This window comes from Salvelinus sp. IW2-2015, linkage group LG4p (assembly GCF_002910315.2).
Source record: "Salvelinus sp. IW2-2015 linkage group LG4p, ASM291031v2, whole genome shotgun sequence".
Lineage (NCBI taxonomy): Eukaryota > Metazoa > Chordata > Actinopteri > Salmoniformes > Salmonidae > Salvelinus > Salvelinus sp. IW2-2015.
In genome coordinates this window covers 6,466,158-6,486,522 of record NC_036841.1, presented here as the reverse complement: position 1 = coordinate 6,486,522, position 20,365 = coordinate 6,466,158, and the positions used below count along the sequence as shown (strand labels likewise).

General features: G+C 42.9%; 1 protein-coding gene across 1 annotated transcript in view; it reads right to left on the bottom strand.

Moving 5' to 3' along the window:
* Positions 1-20,365, bottom strand: part of LOC111956864 (neurobeachin-like) — a 328,897-nt gene that overhangs the window by 258,151 nt on the left and 50,381 nt on the right. The window contains 4 exon segments of the mRNA XM_070436743.1: positions 113-234; positions 6,582-6,677; positions 7,064-7,164; positions 7,622-7,853. Of these exon segments, the coding sequence (XP_070292844.1) occupies positions 113-234; positions 6,582-6,677; positions 7,064-7,164; positions 7,622-7,853 (551 nt within the window).

Here is a 20,365-nt window from a genome sequence, read left to right as displayed (position 1 = left end):
TTTAGTATGTTACCTACTCACAGTAGAGATATGGTATGTACTACTCACCAGTAGAGATATGGTTTATATGTACTACTCACCAGTAGAGATATGGTTTATATGTACTACTCACCAGTAGAGATATGGTTTGTCTTTGTCTACATTGATGTTGTTTAGAGGGTCCATCCTGAACCAGGTGTTGAGAGTGAAGCCGTTCTGGTAAGGCCACTTGGCAATGGGAGGCAGCGCTATGGCCTGGAGAAAGAAAGAAAGAGAGAGACTTATCATAGACTCCAGAGGAAGCATTATCTCTAAAACAAATAAAGTAACAAACATACTGCTGTCGTGTGATGGTTCTTTAGATGGTGGATGGATGACTCTATGAAGACAAACACTGGATGGAGACGAATTACTCTTTTGCAGATTTAGGAGCCGTTCCCCTGCTTAGACATTGCATGCATCAGCCAATGGGTGCATACCACGCCATTGACAGTGCAGTCAGGCACCAGACTGCTTTACCATATTTTTTTATTTTACCTTTATTTAACCAGGTATGCTAGTTCTCATTTACAACTGCGACCTGGCCAAGATAAAGCAAAGCAGTTCGACACATACAACAACAGAGTTACACATGAAATAAACAAACATACAGTCAATAATACAGTAGAAAAAGGGAGGTAAGGCAATAAGGCAAGATGCTACGCCATCTTGGATTAACTTCTTTGGGGTAGGGGGCAGTATTTTGACATCCGGATGAAAAGCAAGCCCAGAGTAAACTGCCTGCTACTCAGGCCCAGATCCTAGGATATGCATATTATTGGTAGATTTAGATAAAAAACACTCTGAAGTTTCTAAAACTGTTTGAATGATGTCTGTGAGTATAACAGAACTCATATGGCAGGCAAAAACCTGAGAAAAAATCCAACCAGGAAGTGGGAAATCTGAGGTTTGAAGGTTTTCAACTCTTTGCTTATCCAAGTTACAGTGGAAATGGGGTCATGTTGCACTTCCCAAGGCTTCCACTAGATGTCAACAGTCTTTAGAACCGTGTTTGATGCTTCTACTATGAAGTGGGGGCGAATGAGAGCAGATTGAGTAAGGTCTCTCCCAGAGTGCCACGAGCTGACCATGCGCTGACCATGCATCATGTGAGAGTTAGCTGCGTTCCATCGCATTTCTGAAGACAAAGGAATTCTCCGGTTGGAACATCATTGAAGATTTATGTTAAAAACATCCTAAAGATTGATCCTATACATCGTTTGACATGTTTCTGCGGACTGTAACTTTTTGTACTTTTCGTCCGTACTTTCCGCTGGACTTGCACGCGCGTCGTGAGTTTAGATTGTGTACTGAACGCGCGAACAACAAGGAGGAATTTGGACATAAATGATGGACATTATCGAACAAAACAAACATTTATTGTGGAACTGGGATTCCTGGGAGTGCATTCTGATGAAGATCATCAAAGGTAAGTGAATATTTATAATGCTATTTCTGATTTATGTTGACTACAACATGGCGGATATCTCTTTGGGTTGATTTGTCGTCTGAGCGCCGTACTCAGATTATTGCATGGTTTGCTTTTCCGTAAAGTTTTTTTGAAATCTGACACAGCGGTTGCATTAAAACCTGTTATGGCTGCAAGGGAAATTATTGAGTAGCCAGAAAAAAGGTGCCCATTTCAAACGGCCTCGTACTCAATTCTTGCTCGTACAATATGCATATTATTTATTACCTTTGGATATAAAACACCTTCTAGTTTCTAAAACAGGTTTAATTATTTCTCTAAGTGAAACATAACTCTTTTTACAGCCCATTTTCTGGAAAAAGTGAAATTTCCAAGAAGCTATGTCTCTCTTCAAGATACTCTCTATAAAAGGCCTTGGCACTTGGGACTGTACAAACACGTCACACATCTTCCCCTGGTTGTCCATGCGGAAGTGAGAGAAAAAATGACTGATTAATCTCTGTAGGGACTGAAAGGAACCTCTTTGAGTGATAAGTGCGCACTTTATATTTTTTCTGGGCGCGAGGTAGGAATGGACTGCGCTCCTGGAAACCACTCGTTATAGGTGAATATGACCTCCAGCTTCGATTTTCTTTGATACATGTCCACAAATCATCCTAAAGTATGTTTTTTTCAATATACTTTAATTATATTATTGAAAATTATTCTGGACTTTAGACGTGATGCGACGCAAGAATTTTTGTCAAGACGGAGAACACGGTTCTGAACAAAGGGACCCCTTTTGGGAGAACCCAATTCTGATGAAAATCAACAAAGATACAGGACCCAATTTGGGATGCTTTTTCATAATATCTGTCGCCACTGTGCTATCCGCTAGCGTTTTGACTAGAATCATGCTGCTGTGTGTTAGCTATTGTAGTAAGCTAATATAACGGAAACATAAATAATGTGTTTTCGGCTGTTAAACTACCTGTCAGAAATCGGAGAAATATTGTGCTGTATTCACAAGATCTTTCCCTCTTTTCCATGGAGCCCCTATTTCCACCATATACTCTTTCTGAAAAATCTTGTCTCTGGATGTGGGAAATTAGTAGTTGACGTTGGTTGTTCTTGTGGTTTTCTCTGGCTCTGCCGTGCGATTTCTTGACTGGAGCTATGAATGGTGCCTAAGATGTAGCAGTAATGTAAAACTGATTTATTAAGCTAAAAATATTCACTTTTTTCGAACACAAATCACTCGCGATTTTTTCTGTACAAGTCGTCCCGCACTCGGCCCTTTAATATATCCATTGGATTTATGTGCACATCCTAAATACATAAGAGGGAGACAGATCTTTTCACAGCACGGAGGTAGCGCGCTATGCAGCTAGCATGCAGTGCTAGCATGCAAAAGCCAACCTAACTGTCAACCTAGACTAACCTAAATAACTGCTAGGAAGAGAAGTCCCGTCTAGTTTATGAGCTAGTCCTATTTATTACTATGTTAACACAATAAATAGTGCGTTTATGGTTTTTGTTAGCGGAAAATTACGTTGGAATATTTTAGCTAATAAATCAGTTTTACATTTACTTCCTAGGCTACTTAGTATCTATTAGCGCAGTCCATTCTATAGTCTTCCTAGTGCAGAACACATCGTCACGGGCTACAGTAGCAAGGAGGAAAACAGCCTTGCGATGCGACAAGCCTTAACGCTAAATCAGTAAAACCTTTCACATCAGAAAAAGATTTTCAGAAAATTTGGTGATAGCGTATATTATGACGAGATAAGATCTTGTGAATACAGGATCAATAGTTAATCCGATTTCTGAAGTGTTATTCTTAGTCATCTCTTTTTGTATTTGGTGGTGAGCTAACATGAATATATGTGGTGTTTTCGCTGTAAAACATTTAAAGAATCTGAAATATTGTCTGTATTACAAGATCTTTCTCTTTCATTAGCTATCCACCATATATTTCTCTGAAAATCTTTTCTGATGTGAAATTAGTAGTTGACGTTGGTGTCTGTTTTCTCTGGCTACTGCCGTGCGATTTCTGACTGGAGCTATGATGGTGGCTAAGATGGTAGCAGTAATGTAAAACTGATTTATAGCTAAAATATGCATTTTTTTTGAACAAAACATAGATTTATTGTGTAACATGTTATAGGACTGTCATCTGAGGTAGTTTTTTCTGGGTTATTTAGGTTGGTTTTAGGTTAGTTAGGTTGGCTTGTGCATGCTACTTCATCCTACTTGTGCTGTGAAAAATGTCTGTCCTCTTTTTTATTTGGTGGTGAGCTAACAATAATATATGTGGTGTTTTCTCTGTAAAACATTTAAAAAATCGGACATGTTGGCTGGATTGACAAGATGTTTATCTTTCAAATGCTGTATTGGACTTGTTAATGTGTGAAAGTTAAATATTTTACAAAAATAGATTTTGAATTTCGCGCCCTGCACTTGCAGTGGCTGTTGTCATATTGATCCCGATGTCGGGCTTGCAGCCTGAAGAAGTTAAGGAGAAGGGATCTAAAATTCAATGTGTAACACTTGTATTTTCATCAAAATTTATTATGACTATTTCTGTAAATTGATGTGGCTCTCTGCAAAATCACTGGATGTTTTGGAACTACTGAACGTAACGCGCCAATGTAAACTGAGATTTTTGGAAATAAATATGAACTTTACCGAACAAAACATACATACATGTACTGTGTAACATGAAGTCCTATGAGTGTCATCTGATGAAGATCATCAAAGGTTAGTGATTAATTTTATCTATATTTCTGCTTTTTGTGACCCCTCTCATTGGCTGGAAAAATGGCTGAGTTTTTCTGTGAATAGGCACTCACTTAACATAATCGTTTGGTTTGCTTTGTCGTAAAGCCTATTTGAAATCGGACACTCTGGCTGGATTTACAACAAGTGTATCTTTAAAATGGTGTAATATACAGTGAGGGAAAAAAGTATTTGATCCCCTGCTGATTTTCTACGTTTGCCCACTGACAAAGAAATGATCAGTCTATAATTTAATGGTAGGTTTATTTGAACAGTGAGAGACAGAATAACACAAAAAATCCAGAAAAACACATGTCAAAAATGTTATAAATGATTTGCATTTTAATGAGGGAAATAAGTATTTGACCCCTCTTCAATCAGAAGATTTCTGGCTCCCAGGTCATTATACAGGTAACGAGCTGAGATTAGGAGCACAGTCTTAAAGGGAGTGCTCCTAATCTTAGTTTGTTACCTGTATAAAAGACACCTGTCCACAGAAGCAATCAATCAATCAGATTCCAAACTCTCCACCATGGCCAGACCAAAGAGCTCTCCAATGATGTCAGGGACAAGATTATAGACCTACACAAGGCTGGAATGGGCTACAAGACCATCGCCAAGCAGCTTGGTGAGAAGGTGAACAGTTGGTGCGATTATTCGCATGGAAGAAACACAAAAGAACTGTCAATCTCCCTTGGCCTGGGGCTCCATGCAAGATCTCACCTCGTGGAGTTGCAATGATCATGAGAACGGTGAGGAATCAGCCCAGAACTACACGGGAGGATCTTGCAATGATCTCAAGGCAGCTGGGACCATAGTCACCAGAAAACATTGTAACACACTATGCGTGAAGGCTAAATCCTGCAGCGCCCGCAAGGTCCTGCTCAGAAAGCATATATATGCCCGTCTGAAGTTGCCACATGACAAATCTGATCAAGCATGCGTACCTGCAGCGGACACGCACGAACATGGAACGATTGCCAAGACTGATCCTGAGCCCGCAATCCCGCTCAGACAATATATTGCCCGTCTGAAGTTTGCAATGAAACATGAATGATTCAGAGGACAACTGGGAAAATGTTGTGGTCAGATGAGACCAAAATGGAGCTCTTTGCATCACTCAACTCGCTGTGTTTGGAGGAGGAGGAATGCTGCCTATGACCCAAGAACACCATCCCCACCGTCAAACATGGAGGTGGAAACATTACTTTGGTGGTGTTTTTCTGCTTAGGGAACAGGACAACTTCACCACATCAAAGGGACGATGGGCGGGCCATGTACCATCAAATCTTGGGTGAGAACATCCTTCCTCAGCCAGGGCATTGAAAATGGGTCGTGGATGGGTATTCCAGCATGACAATGACCCAAAACACACGGCCAAGGCAACAAAGGAGTGGCTCAAGAAGAAGCACATTAAGGTCCTGGAGTGGCCTAGCCAGTCTCCAGACCTTAATCCCATAGAAAATCTGTGGAGGGAGCTGAAGGTTCGAGTTGCCAAACGTCAGCCTCGAAACCTTAATGACTTGGAGAAGATCTGCAAAGAGGAGTGGGACAAAATCCCTCCTGAGATGTGTCAAACCTGGTGGCCAACTACAAGAAACGTCTGACCTCTGTGATTGCCAACAAGGGTTTTGCCACCAAGTACTAAGTCATGTTTTGCAGAGGGGTCAAATACTTATTTCCCTCATTAAAATGCAAATCAATTTATAACATTTTTGACATGCGTTTTTCTGGATTTTTTTGTTGTTATTCTGTCTCTCACTGTCAAATAAACCTACCATTAAAATGATAGACTGATCATTCTTTGTCAGTGGGCAAACGTACAAAATCAGCAGGGGATCAAATATTTTTTTCCCTCACTGTACATGTATGTTTGAGGAATTTTAATTATGGGATTTCTGTTTGTTTTGAATTTGGCGCCCTGCAGTTTCACTGGCTGTTGACGAGGTGAGACGCTACCATCCCACATACCCTAGAGAGGTTAATGTGTTATGGTTAGCTGATACGTAAAATACCTATCCAGGCGTTGTTAGATCTGGCATGCATCAGCAACCTCTGGGCAGAGGAACGTGCCCTTTATAATGAACTGACCACATCTATAGCCATGCATCAACTCAACTGCTTCCTGTTCACTTACAACAATTAATGAACATCTGACCAATCAGAACAGAAAAAGGTAGGTGCTAGGTAGATAATCAATTGCAATTCCTAACAGCTGATTTCTCGTATTATAGAACAGTGACAGATACGTACAGTTGATGTATAACTTTATTCACTAATCACACAAACAAAAACATACTTTTTTTTCAGTGTATAATAAGAGGGAATGTCCACATCACCAGGCTAGCCCAGCCCAGCCCAGCGTGTAAAGTCTTACCGCAGCACTGCGTCCGGGGAAGTTGAAGAAAGTGTCTGGACCGTGTCTCTGAGGCATCTGGTTCAGAACAGACAGCAGCTTCACTGCATGCCTCGGCTGAAGTGGAGAGATGGTGGTAGGAGAGAGGAGAAGGGATGGAGGGAGGAGAGAGAGAAGAGATTGCGAGACGAGAGAGAGAAGAGATGGCGAGAATAGAGAGAGAGAAGAGAAAGAGGGAGGAGAAAGGGAAGAGGAGAGATGGAGAAGAGAGCAAAGAGATGGAGGGAAGAGACAAAGTGAGGACATGAAGGGACATAAAGGGAAGAGAGAAGAGACGAGGGAAGAGATGAGGAAAGAGAGAAAGAGGTGATATAGGGATGAGATGGAGAGAATATTGTATATGAGCCATGTTCATCACATACAACAGATGATTATAACCCCAACTTGTAACCTCTCCTTCTCCTCCCATGACTTACCCAGAGTCCTCTACTCCTACAACTTACCCAGAGTCCTCGGTCTCCCCTCAGCATACTGAACAGCAGTTTGAGCTCCTTCACTGTGATGCTGTAGCTGGCCAGCACTCCTAACATATCCACCAGCAGGTCTACAGACAGACACACACACACACAGTAGTGTTGAGTTGGTACTTCAATTTCCTCACTGGCAGATAGGGGTTAATTATTTACTGTAAAAAATCCACAATAGAAACATGCCCTCATATTTCACAATAGAATTAAAAAGAGTTGAAAAGTGCCAAGCCTTTAGTTTGCCATCTGAAATTAAATTTTCCTCTAAACTGCAATTCAGTCTCATTATAAAACACACTGTGACTAATGATATTTTCTCTTTTCAATCTTTCCTCTCCTTTAAGCCAGAGGAATTTCAATATGCTTAAAATATTAACTTAATCCACATCCATCCACCTAGCACGCTGCAGTGGGTACTGTAGTGTACTGTACTGCAGGCTTACTATAGGCACCTGGCCATGGAACAAGCTCTATGGACTATTTTTTGTGTATGTGTGTGTGTATTTGTGTGCATGCGGGCGTGTGTTCCTTTACCTGCGATCATGTCGTCAACGGAGCTCATCTTCAACAGCAGCTGCTCTATGAGGCCCACCTCAGTGCTGGTCTGGAGGTTACGGACACTCTTCCTGAGGATGGCTGTGAACATGGACCACACCTCAGCCTGGCAGGTCACATCACAGTGCTCCAACAGCTCCACCATACAGCCCAGGCTCTCTGCCGCCGCTATGATGAAGTTCTGCTCCAGGTCAAACTCACCCCCCACCAGCTGGAGAGGAGAGATGTAGGGAGGGGAGGGAGAGGAGGGAAGGGAAGGGATGGAGAGGTAGTATGAGATTAACAGACATGATTGCCAGTTCAGTAAGAGAGAGGAGGCCTTTTCCTCTACGAGACAGTGATTGTATTACAAAAGGCTCAGAAATACGAAGGGTTGTAATGTAAAATCCCATGTTGGTTGGAAAGTGGAAGGGAAAGGGCTTACCGATCAACCAACAATCCATATTTCTATTCTTGAAGCTCAACAGGCAATTAATTGGTCGCCTCTAGTAGCGCGAACACACAAAGAACACACAGAGAACACACAGAGAACACACAGAGGCTGCATCATGACTGGTGGGCATGGAAGCAGCCATGCAGAAAATAGGGTCAGAAACTCTCCAGGTACCATCACTGGGACTGACAGGACAAAGCCTGCAGGAAATAAGGTAAGAACTAATAGCAGATCTAACGAAAGAGAGAGAGAGAGAGAGAGAGCGAAAGCCCGTGCAAGAGAGAGGGGGAGGGTAATAAGCAATCTGATGTGGTTCAATGGCCAAGCTGTTCAGAAAACCGACCTCTATAAAGCAGAGCTTACAGTAACAAACCCTTGCTAAATATAGACCGTGTTCACACTGAACAGACTACCTGGGTCCAACAAAATGCACATGTCCTCTCATCTCCCTACCCCACCATCTTCTCTTCTCCTCTTCTTCTATCCTTCTCCTCACCCCTGTATTATCCTCGCTACTCTGCTTTGTCTTTTCATTTATTTATCCCTCATTCTATTTAGGTAGAACTCAGCTCCAGTTGTCACACCCTGATCTGTTTCACCTGTCTTTGTGCTTGTCTCCATCCCCCTCCAGCTGTCGCCCACCTTCACATTATCCCTTGTGTATTTATACCGGTGTTCTCGGTTTGTCTGTTGCCAGTTCGTCTTTTCTTACCAGCGTGCTTCCCCGTCTTCCTTTTTCTCAAGTCTGTTTTCCTAGTTTTCCCTGCCCTGACCCTGAGCCTGTTTTCAATAAATCATCTGAGAACTGTACTATCTGCCTCCCGTGTCCGCATCTGGGTCATATCCTGAGTCGTGATACCAGTAGTAATTATTTTTATTATAAAAGGCACCAATGTGTACCTGTCTGGTACTAGAGTACAGGGCCCAGGGAAAGTATTCCTGTGGAATTTAACATCTTGACAAAAACTTTCTTTTCAATGAGAGGAATTGATTTTCAGAGCAGACTGTGTGCAGTTGAAGTTAGGATAAAAACAGGACCGGCTCAATCATGTTTATTTACTTTCTTCTCTACACCAGAGAACCAGGATTCTGACTAAGAACAAGCTTCTCCATTACATTGTGGGTTGAGCAAACAACCTCAACATTTTTACTGCAAATAGATTGGCAGGCTAGTAGGCCATGGTATAGAGAGAGATAGAGACAAAGAGCCCTGCATCTCTCTCCCCTACAGTACCTCTCCATCCCTCCCTCCATTCACAGACAGTAAGCAGCAGACTAATTACAGTTTTACATCCTAGTAATCTGCAGCCATTGTGCTCAGAGAGGAGAGGAGGAGAGGTATAGATTAAGACATGGGATGCGTCCCCAATGACACCCTATTCCCTATTTAGTGCTCTGGTTAAAAGTCTCTAGTCAAAAGTAGTGCACTAAATAGGGAATAGAGTGGTATTTGTAACGTAAATATGGACACAGATTAGCCATTTAGGCTGCGTTTAAACAGGCAGCCCAATTCAGATCTTTTTTCATTAATTGGTCTTTCGACCAATCAGATCAGCTCTGAAAAAGATCTGATGTGAAAAGATCTGTTGTGATTGGTCAAAATAACAATTAGTGGAAAAAGATCAGAATTGGGACGCCTGTCTAAACGTAGCCTTAGAAGCGTTCAGCCTCTCACTCACATAGCCAGTCAGACTGTTAGAGTAATTATACCAGTCATTACACACACCACTTTAACCACTTCAACTGGCTCAACCATGCTACAGCATAATCAATGCTAAGAACTTAATGGAAGAAAATGTATACAGGTATCCTTGTATACCTTTAGCTTGAAAGTTTGTTTAAACTATACGTAAGAAGAACTTAAGGGTTGTCAAAGACTCAGCAGATTCAGAAATGTAGGTACATTGTGTAAGCCTGAGGTATGCCAGAGGCAAGGAGAGTTAACATGATGTACATTGGATGTACTGTACAGCAGTAGAGCTGAATGTCTGCATTCTAAACTCCAGGGATGTGTCCTAAATAGCACCCTATTCCATATATAGTGCACTACTTTTGACCAGAGCCATTTGGGACATCAAAAATGGAATTAGGGTGCTCCTATAAACCAGTGAGAGGACAGCAGAGAGGAGAGAGCAGAGAACAAGGATACAGGGAGTCTAATCATCAACAAAATCTTGAAGTTGAAAATAACACGTTGTGCAGTGCAAAGCCTTTTTTTACAGTGTGATGGGGTATCTTTAATTGATCACGATCTGCTGGTTGGATGAAAGACAGAATAACTACTTTTTAACCTGAAATGTTTAGTATGCACAGCAGTGCCACTGCTTCTATTAGCAGAATAACACTTTCATTTACAATCTCTTTTGGATTAAAAACCATCTTCAAATCAGATTCTTGATTAGGTCCCACAATCACCCAGGCGCCAGATGTCTCTGTGTGAGTAGCTGCATTAAGAATGAGCAGAATGTATAATGAGCAGAATGTATAATGAGCAGAATCTATATTGGAAACATACAGTCTGGTTACACATAACAATGTACCTCGTCCACCATCTAAGATTACAGTATCTGTTAAGGATTACTGGAAGCAACAGGCTACATATAGCTATAGATGGCAGCTTAGCTTAACATAATATGCGATGAGAAAAACAACAACATTCCATATGGGCAGTGACAGAAGTTATACACGTTTCATTTTAACTCTACAGTACCACTCACTTTCTCTCACTACAACCTGTCCCTCTCTCCCTATCCCCTCTCACGCTCAGTCTCTACCTCTCCCAACCTCTCCTTCACTCTATTCGCTCCATCTTTCTGTGTATTAAAATCCTCACCATTGATCTCTGTTACACTTAACATCCTGATCAGTGATGAAGTTCCTTTCTCCTGACTGCATCTTGGCAGGATTACGAACCAGAGAAAAAGAGAGAGAGGGGGTGGGAGATAGAGGGAGAGCGACTCCTGGTCACCATGGTGACGGCAGTAGGTTGGACTAGAAACGTAATCTTCTGTAGGTTTCCAGTCTAAACAGTGGACAGCAAATCGGGTTAAAAAAAATAGAAGTTAATTCCTATTTTCAGCTGTTGGTGAGAATAAACAGAGGAGAGAAGGAGGAGGAATATCCGTGCATTATGTCAAGATCAATAATAAAAGAAATACACAGCTGCTCCCCAAAAATACACAGCTGCTCCATACTAAGAGACATCCCATTGTGAAGGCTCAGGCTATACTGCTGAATCCAGCATCAGAGTACATCAGCGGAAGTAGACAAAAAATGCTGGTGTGTTGTTTCTGTTTCCTTGTCATCCTTAATCAAAATAAAAGCTGGTGGACTTTGACGTTCAGTTCTTCCATTGGTGCAGCAGAGAATGAGTACAGCAGCCATGCAGCAGCAAACCTTCTGGAAAATAATTTGACGAGTCGCTCAAAGATCAGAAAAAGTCTACACCAAGTCACAGTGATAATAGAACAGCACAAGACCAGGGTTGTTTCCAGAAATGGTACCATATTCCCTTTATACTGCACTACATAGGGAATAGGATGTCATTTGGGACACAACCCAGGGCTAGAGCAGAACGGATCAGGTCAGCCTGATAGTGTGTAAAGTACTTAAGCCTCTCTCTGTCTTTCTGACACTGTGACATGTACAGTACTGTTCAGTACTCTGCAGGAGTGTGATCTAACACAGTCACTCCAGTAGTCTGAGGGGGTAAACCCAGGGCTCTTCTCTCCCTCTTCGAGACCTGACAAAATGTCACGACTAGAAAGGCCAGGCTCCCGCTCAGCCCAGTCCAAGCGCTTCACTGTCCTGACACCACTATGGTGGAACCAGCTTCCCCCTGAAGCTAGGACAGCAGAGTCCTTGCCCAATGTTACCTCAGCAATTGTGGGGCACTGAGCAAATTGTAGGTCTTGTGAGCAGAAACTTGAACGCTGTGAGAATTTTGTGCAACTTCTGGCACGTGTTTACAGTGAAGACTGAGGCTTTACAGTTTTAGACAGTAGCCAATAGGCTATTGTGGCTATTTGAGCATAATGTAGGCCTACCAACAAAACCAATGGAGCAAATCCCATAACATTTTCACATGGAAATAGCTTTTGATTTCTATGATATGGGACGACCCACCCACTCTGTCTGCCGAATTCCTTCTCTTTGCTCTTGTTTTCCTTAATAGGATGTCGGTGGGCGGAGCCAGGACGGTTATCAACAAAATGGGACACACCTGGGCTCAAACAAACATTGAATTAATAAAGCTGCACACAAACATGTCCTCTTTTTTACTTTCTTGAGTAAGGCAGCTCCAAAATGCAGGTGTTTCAGCCTAGCTCAGTGCTTTCTATGGTGGTGGTGCAGCCAGCGGGAAAATACGGAGCGTAGGTGTTGGTAATGTTCTCTAGTTGCACCATGATTAGCTCAGTGTTCTCACTATGTCACCACCAAGTCTAAGGTTAGACCTTGAAAATTCAAGCCCCTTGGTTGCTGCCATAGAGTTACACTAGAAGTGCCCATCCAAGAAAGCTAAAGATCATTCGTCACAGATAAAATTATGTCAAATTCTATTATATCTACAGTAGCTTTGATTGGACTGATCATGTAAACATCATACTTACAAAATCGTAGCTAGCAGTCATCATGAATCAAGTCGACAAATTTACTGGCAAATCATTTTTAATCCTTGTCATATGAAGATAAATAATGATAATAAATTATAGATAAAACGTATAGGTGCTCATCGCCCATAAACATTACACAACAAGTTGGCAATTGCAAATTCAACAATGAGTGGTTTGGAAATAGTCAGTGAAAGTGGCTAACTGCAAGCATTGCAAAGCATTCACTAGCCTGCTATTCAGTGGAGTGGCTGCATGGTCCCAAATCTGGGATTAAGTTTAAAATGATAAACATTCAACATTGGCCATGCTGTCAACACAACTGTTAACTCAGAACTGCGAAAACTTGACTTCAGTGAGTTCAAGACAGGAAATTCCTGGAAAAACTAGCTCCGACAGGGAAATACGTTTTGAACGGTCATCCAACTCGGAATTGTAAATCAAATCGCCACTGGTTGATCTATATAGTGCAAACTAATGGGGCGAACTCATTCAAGTTCAATCTCTTCTGTCTCTGCGCGGCATGGCATTTCTACTGTGCGGCAGTCCTGGAGGAGGTGCACAGTTTAGAGTGAACGTTGTCCCTGCCCACCTTCCGAAAATATCTGAAGCCCTACCTCTTCAAGAGTATCTTAATAATCCCACAGCACCACATCCACATGCCCGACCCTGACCACTCTCACTTGACTAAGTAAGAGAGGGATATAGAGATGGAGAGGCAGAGAGAAGGAAAGAGAATAAGAGACAGGAGAGGAAAGAGAGTCAGGGAGAGAGGGAAAGAGTCAAGTAGAGGGGGAAAGAGTCAAGTAGAGGGGGAAAGAGAGCGAGGGAGAGGGGGAAAGAGNCAGTAACAGGCTACATATAGATATAGGCTCAGTGTTAGTACAGTAACAGGCTACATATAGATATAGGCTCAGTGTTAGTACAGTAACAGAAATTATACCCATTTCAATTTAACTCTACAGTACCGCTCACTTTTTCTCATGACAACCTCCCCATTCTCTCCTTCTCCCCTCTCTTTCTGTGTATTAACCTCCTGACCATTCATCTCTGTTACACTTAACATCCTGATCAGTGATTAGTTCCTTTCTCCTGACTGCATCTTGACAGGATGACGAACCAGAGAGAGGGGGGAGAGAGAGAGATTCTTGGTCACCATGGTGACAGCAGTAGGTTGGACTAGTGATGTAATCTTCAGTAAGTTTCCAGTCTAAACAATGGACAGTCAATCAGTCCAAAATATATATTATAAGTGATTTCCTATTTTCAGCTGTTGGTGAGAATGAAAAGAGAGAAGGAGAAAAAGGATTACATCAAGATGAATAATATAAGATGTCAAAACATGTTCAAAAATACACAGCTGCTCCATACTAAGAGGAATCCATTGTGAAGGCCCGGGCTGAACTGCTATATCCAGCATCAGAGTACACAGACAGCACATGCTAGTGTGCTGTTTCGGTTTCCATGTCATCCTAAATAAAAAATAAAAGCTGGTGGACTTTCAGTTCTTCCATTGGTGCAGCAGAGAATGAGTACAGCAGCTATGCAGCAGCAAACCGTCTGGAAAAGAAATCGCTCAAAGATCAGCCTCACAGATTGGTGGATGATTGTGTCTGCACCCTGTGTGCCTACACCAAGTCACAGTGATAACAGAACAGCATAACAGGACAAGACCAGGGTTGTATCCCAAATGGCACCCTATTCCCTTTATACTGCACTCCATAGGGAATAGGGAGTCATTTTGGACACAACTCAGGGCTAGACCAGAACGGAACAGGTCAGCCTGATAGTGTGTAAACTACTTAAGCTGCTCTCTGTCTCTCTGACACTGACATGTACAGTAATCTTCAGTACTCTGCAGGAGTGTGATCTTACACAGCCACTCCAGTAGTCTGAGYGAGTAAACCCAGGGCTCTTCTCTCCCTCCTCGAGACCTGACAAAATGTCACGACTACAAAGGCCAGGCTCCCGCTCAGCCCAGTTCAAGCTGTGTAGTAGTGTGAATAGTGGGATACCACAGCCACTCTGATGATCTGGGGACTAGAACCACTTCCTCATTCCAACATAATGTAAAGTAATTCACTAATTTGCATAACTGGCAGAACAGCCTTGTGCGAGTAAATGCACCAGGCAAAACCCACAAATTAAACCCCTTTTGTAGCTGTCATGGTCTATACTCTAATCAGCAGGACGACGGTCAACGTCATACACACACCAAAACACCTATAAAGGTTTAGTCCCAGTGTACTAGCCATGTAACACCAGAAAGGAAACAGTCTTTTAAACAACAGCTTTGATGAATGTGTGTAAACTAGGCCATGATGCTGCTGTGAACAGAGCACATATCTGAGAGCCCAGTTACACACTGGTTTCCCCTTTAAGACAAGCCACAATCCACCTCCTGCTTCCTGCCTGCTGCAGCAAAACCTTCTCTCTCCTCCTTGCTGATCATCGCTACATCATCCAGACACCTGGTCCTCTTGGCTTAGACTACAACTCTGTTGTCAGGGGGGGGGGGTCAGAGTTTCTCAACACAGTTTTGTTCCAGCCCTGCACAAGCATGCATGATCAAAGGGCTAGATGATGAGTTGAGTGGTTGAATCAGATGGGTTTGTGCAGGGCTAGAGCAACAATGTGTGCACTGAACGGGAAAGTAGGGACGACAGTGAAATGTTGATGCACGTTTAAACAGAGCATTGTGCATAACCCCAGCACTGGGAAACAGCAGAGCCCAGCGAGGTAGTGTGACTGGATTACAGATTAACATGCAGCATGTGATCATGATCACACCGGGGTGGACAAACACAGGAACAACACAAAGGACAGGTCAACACCAGAGATTAGAGGATTAGTGATTACAGTCATATTATTGTTGAGACATACACACGTGATCCTGTCTGATCTATACAGTATAATCTTCTCCATGCATTTATGTGGACATATAGATGGTCCAGAATGATCAACTCCACTGCTCAATCAGGTGTGATCTATGGCAGATCTATTTAAAGTTAATGGGGCATCACATTGCTCTGCTCCCTGACCCAGCATCATTAACAGCTGGCCCGCCCCTGTTCATCATGAGAAAAKAGATGTCTGTCCATGTGTGGGAGTTTCTACCTCCCTTGCTACTACACGCACGCGCATGCACACAGACACACAAATGCACGCACACACACACGCACACACTTCCTCCTGTCCTCCCCATCCTGCTCTCCTCCAGGCCTGTAGCATTCTATCACCTGATTCGGTTGCTGCAATTACTTTCAGGAAACATTATATCAAATCAGCAGTCCCTTTGTGAGGGCTAAAAGGACCTGAGTGATTTATTGAACAGGAACAGAACAGGAAGGTAGTCTCTGCAGCAGAGAGGAGATATCTTGAGTACCAACAACTTAACCTAGAGAGGGAAGAGAGGGAGGAGAGAAGAAGGAGAGAGGGAGGAAAGAGGGAGTCTAATTACCAGGGAGGAGAGAGTGAGAGGAAGAGGGATAGAAGGGGAGAGGGGGAGGAGAGATGGAGGAGAGAGGGAGGAGAGATGGAGGAAAGAGGGAGTCTAATTACCAGGGAGGAGAGAGTGAGAGGAAGAGGGATAGAAGGGGAGAGGGGGAGGAGAGATGGAGGAGAGATGGAGGAGAGAGGGAGGAGAGATGGAGGAGAGATGGAGGAGAGATGGAGGGAGAGGGACTGGGGAAGAACAGAAGTAGTTTAATCACCTTCTCTCCACATAATAAATCAGGGGGAAAATGAAAGATTTTAAATCCCAGCCTGTTTCATTTATCTAGCTTAATGCTTACTGCTAACATTACCTGTAGAAGCACAAGTGCCATGACATTTACAATCTGAAAGGAAATGGAATAAATTGTATAAAATAGTGGAATAAATGGAATGTTATATCATTGTCCAAGGTACACAAGAAGATTATCAAGGTAACCATAAATCCTGTAAAGAAACCATTGTATCAACACCAATACACCCTACAAAGCCAGAAGAGGAGAAAGGAAGTCTAACAGAGCTCTAGAAGAGCCTTGAGGATGTGCCATGGCCAGGCCATGCGGTCTCTGAAAAGGGACAGCACTGCAGATCAACATGGGTCCTTGTCAAAAGTATTGCACTAAATTTGGACAAACTGCTTAAAATTCTACCTAGCCGGAAGGGGTTAATCTCATACCTTTAGTCGTATCATATGTGCGCCGCCAACACCTAACTTAACAGAACTAGGGAGAAGTGGGAAATTGAGTTGAACATAGAACTTACAGAGGATTGGAGTGAAAGCGCTATAAAAAGAGTATCCAGTTTAAGGTTCTCCATCGAGTTCATATCAGCAAATCCAGAATAGCAGAGAAATACTCTGATTTAGAGGTCGAATGTGAAAAAAATGTCTCCTACTAACCTAACATACAGTGCCTTCGGAAAGTATTCAGACCACTTGACTTTTTCACATTTTGTCATGTTACGGCCTTATTCTAAAATTGATTAAATAAATAAAAATCCTCTGCAATCTACACCCAATACCCCATAATGACAAAGTGAAAACAGTTTTTTTTAAACACTTTTGCAAATGTATTAAAAGTAAAAACAAAAATACCTTATTTACATAAGTATTCACACCCTTTGCTACGAGATTCGAAATTGAGCTCAGGTGCATCCTGTTTCCATTGATCATCCTTGAGATGTTTCCACAACTTGATTGGAGTCCACCTGTGGTCAATTKAATTAATTGGACTTGATTTGGAAAGGCACACACCTGTCTATATAAGGTCCCACAGTTGACAGTGCATGTCAGATCAAAAACCAAGCCATGAGGTCAAAGAAATTTTCCATCGAGGCACAGATTTGGGGAAGGGTACGAAAAAATGTCTGCAGCATTGAAGGTCCCCAAGAACACAGTGGCCTCCATCATTCTTAAATGGAAGACGTTTGGAACCACCAAGACTCTTTCTAGAGCTGGCTGCCCGGCCAAATTGAGCAATCGGGGGAGAAGGGCCTTGGTCAGGGAGGTGACCAAGAAACCGATGGCCACTCTGACAGAGCTCCAGAGTTCCTCTGTGGAGATTGGATAACCTTCCAGAAGGACAACCATCTCTGTAGCACTGCACCAATGAGGCCTATGTGGTAGAGTGGCCAGACGGAAGCCGCTCCTCAATATAAGGCACATGACAGCCTGCTTGGTGTTTGCCAAAAGGCACCTAAAGACTCTCAGACCATGAGAAACAATTTTCTCTGGTCTGATGAAACCAAGATTCAACTCTTTGGCCTGAATGCCAAGCGTCACACCTGGAGGAAACCTGGCACCATCCCTACGGTGAAGCATGGTGGTGGCAGCATCATACTGTGTGGATATTTTTCAGCGGCAGGGACTGGGATCAAGGGAAAGATGAACGTAGCAAAGTACAGAGAGATCCTTGATGAAAACCTGCTCCAGAGCGCTCAGGACCTCAGACTGAGGCAAAGGTTCACCTTCTAACAGGACAARGACCCTAAGCACATAGCCAAAATAATGTAGGAGTGGCTTCGGGACAAATCTCTGAATGTCTTTGAGTGTCCCAGCCAGATCCCAGATTTGAACCCAATCGAACATCTCTGGAGAGACCGGAAAATAGCTGTACAGAAACGCTTCCCATCCAACCTGACAGAGCTTGAAAGAAACTCCCCAAATACAGGTGTGCCAAGCTTGTAGCGTCATACCCAAGAAGACRCGAGGCTGTAATCGCTGCCAAAGGTGCTTCAACAAAGTACTGAGTAAAGGGTCTGAATACTTATGTAAATATGTTGTTTTCTTTTTATACATTTGCAAAATTTTCTACAAACTACTTTTTGCTTTGTCATTATGGGGTATTGTGTATAGATTGATGCGGGGAAAAAACAATTGAATCAATTTTAGAATAAGGATGTAACGTAACAAAATGTGTAAAACGTCAAGGGGTCTGAATARTTTCGGAATGCACTGTATATGTTGTATTCACTGTCTCATTTATAACATGTTAACATTCATTGTTTTCAAACCATGATACATGTAGGCCTATGCACCTTATATTAATAGCATTTTATTTGATGTATTTATTTTTATTATTATTCATAATTTTTTTCCTGGGATGGAATGCGAGGGTGGGACTGGGGTAGGTGGGCACGAGTGATGGAGCTGTTCTTTGTAAAAAAAAATATATATATAAAAAAAAACAATCAATGGTGCAATTGTAATCTTTAATTTTAAAAAACTAACACATTTGGGAATGAAGGCCATTTGGGACGAAGTAAAGTGAAAGTGCTTCTGACTCCATACAAATACTGACAGACACTAGCTGCCTGTCAGTATTGCAGCACTATGGACAGTTCCTCTCTGGTGAAACCTCATTAAACCTCACAAAGCTGCAAGTGTAGAGCCCCACTGATCATGCTGCCTCACTGCACAGACAAAGACAGGTTAACAGACATGTAACATGCTAATGACATACTCTATATGACATGGCCTCTTCCAGCCTTCTGGTCCGTGGCAAGGCCTGTCAAGCTGAACAGCCAATCAACAGATAGCAGGTCTCTTTCATCTCTGGCCAGCCTCATACTAAAGCCAATAGGCTGGCAGCCATGCCGTGTGTGTGTGTGTGTGTGTGTGTGTGTGTGTGTGTGGTGGTGTGTGTGTGGTGTGTGTGTGTGTGTGTGTGTGTGTGTGTGTGTGTGTGTGTGTGTGTGTGTGTGTGTGTGTGTGTGTGTGTGTGTGTGTGTGTGTGTGTGTGTGTGTGTGTGTGTGTGTGTGTGTGTGTGTGTGTGTGTGCGTGTGGTGCGACGCTGTGCTAGGTAAAAGCACATCAAAGCCAGTGATCCTGGCTGCTTCTCTAAACTTCAGTAGAGGCGAGAGTAAGAGACACTTAGTATTTTGTCCACCAATTAATCACACCTGGGGGTGATCCTAAGGTCAGTACAGAGAGCTCCCAGCTCCCAGAGACACTGTGTTCTACCTCCCAAACCCACCAGGTCACTTCACATTCACAGCTCACTGTGAGAGACAGAGACACAGGTCTGCTTCCCATCTGAAGGCTTCTCAGTTCCTTTCCTCTCCATTCTTCTCCTTTCCATTCTCCCTCTTTCCTTTCCATTGCTCTCTGTTCGCTCCATCCATTCCTCTCCTCTTCACTCCTCTCCACACAACCCCTGCCTACCATCTTCCTGCCTCCTCTACCCCTCTGCGTATCTCTCTCCTCTCCATCTCTTTTCCAGTGGATGCTCAGATTGTCAAACAGGATTCGTAGCGAGCGTTGCCAGTCCAGAGCAGGAGAGAAAAATTAAAAAGCAATCTTGCAGGAAATAAATCTGGTGGAAAGGAAGAGGGGCTGTGATGTGAAAAGGAATACCAGGAGGTCTGGGGAGTGTCGCTACAGATTACAAAACACACACAGGCCTGCTGAGCCTCAAAACCACACCACATACTGTAGGTACATACACCACCACATACTGTAGGTACATACACACACCACATACTGTAGGTACATACACACACCACATACTGTAGGTACATACACACACCACTTACTGTAGGTTACACATACACACACCACTACTGTAGGTACATACACACACCACATACTGTAGGTAGCATACACACACCATACGTACATACGTAGGTACATACACACACCACATACTGTAGGTACATAACACACACCACATACTGTAGGTACATACCAC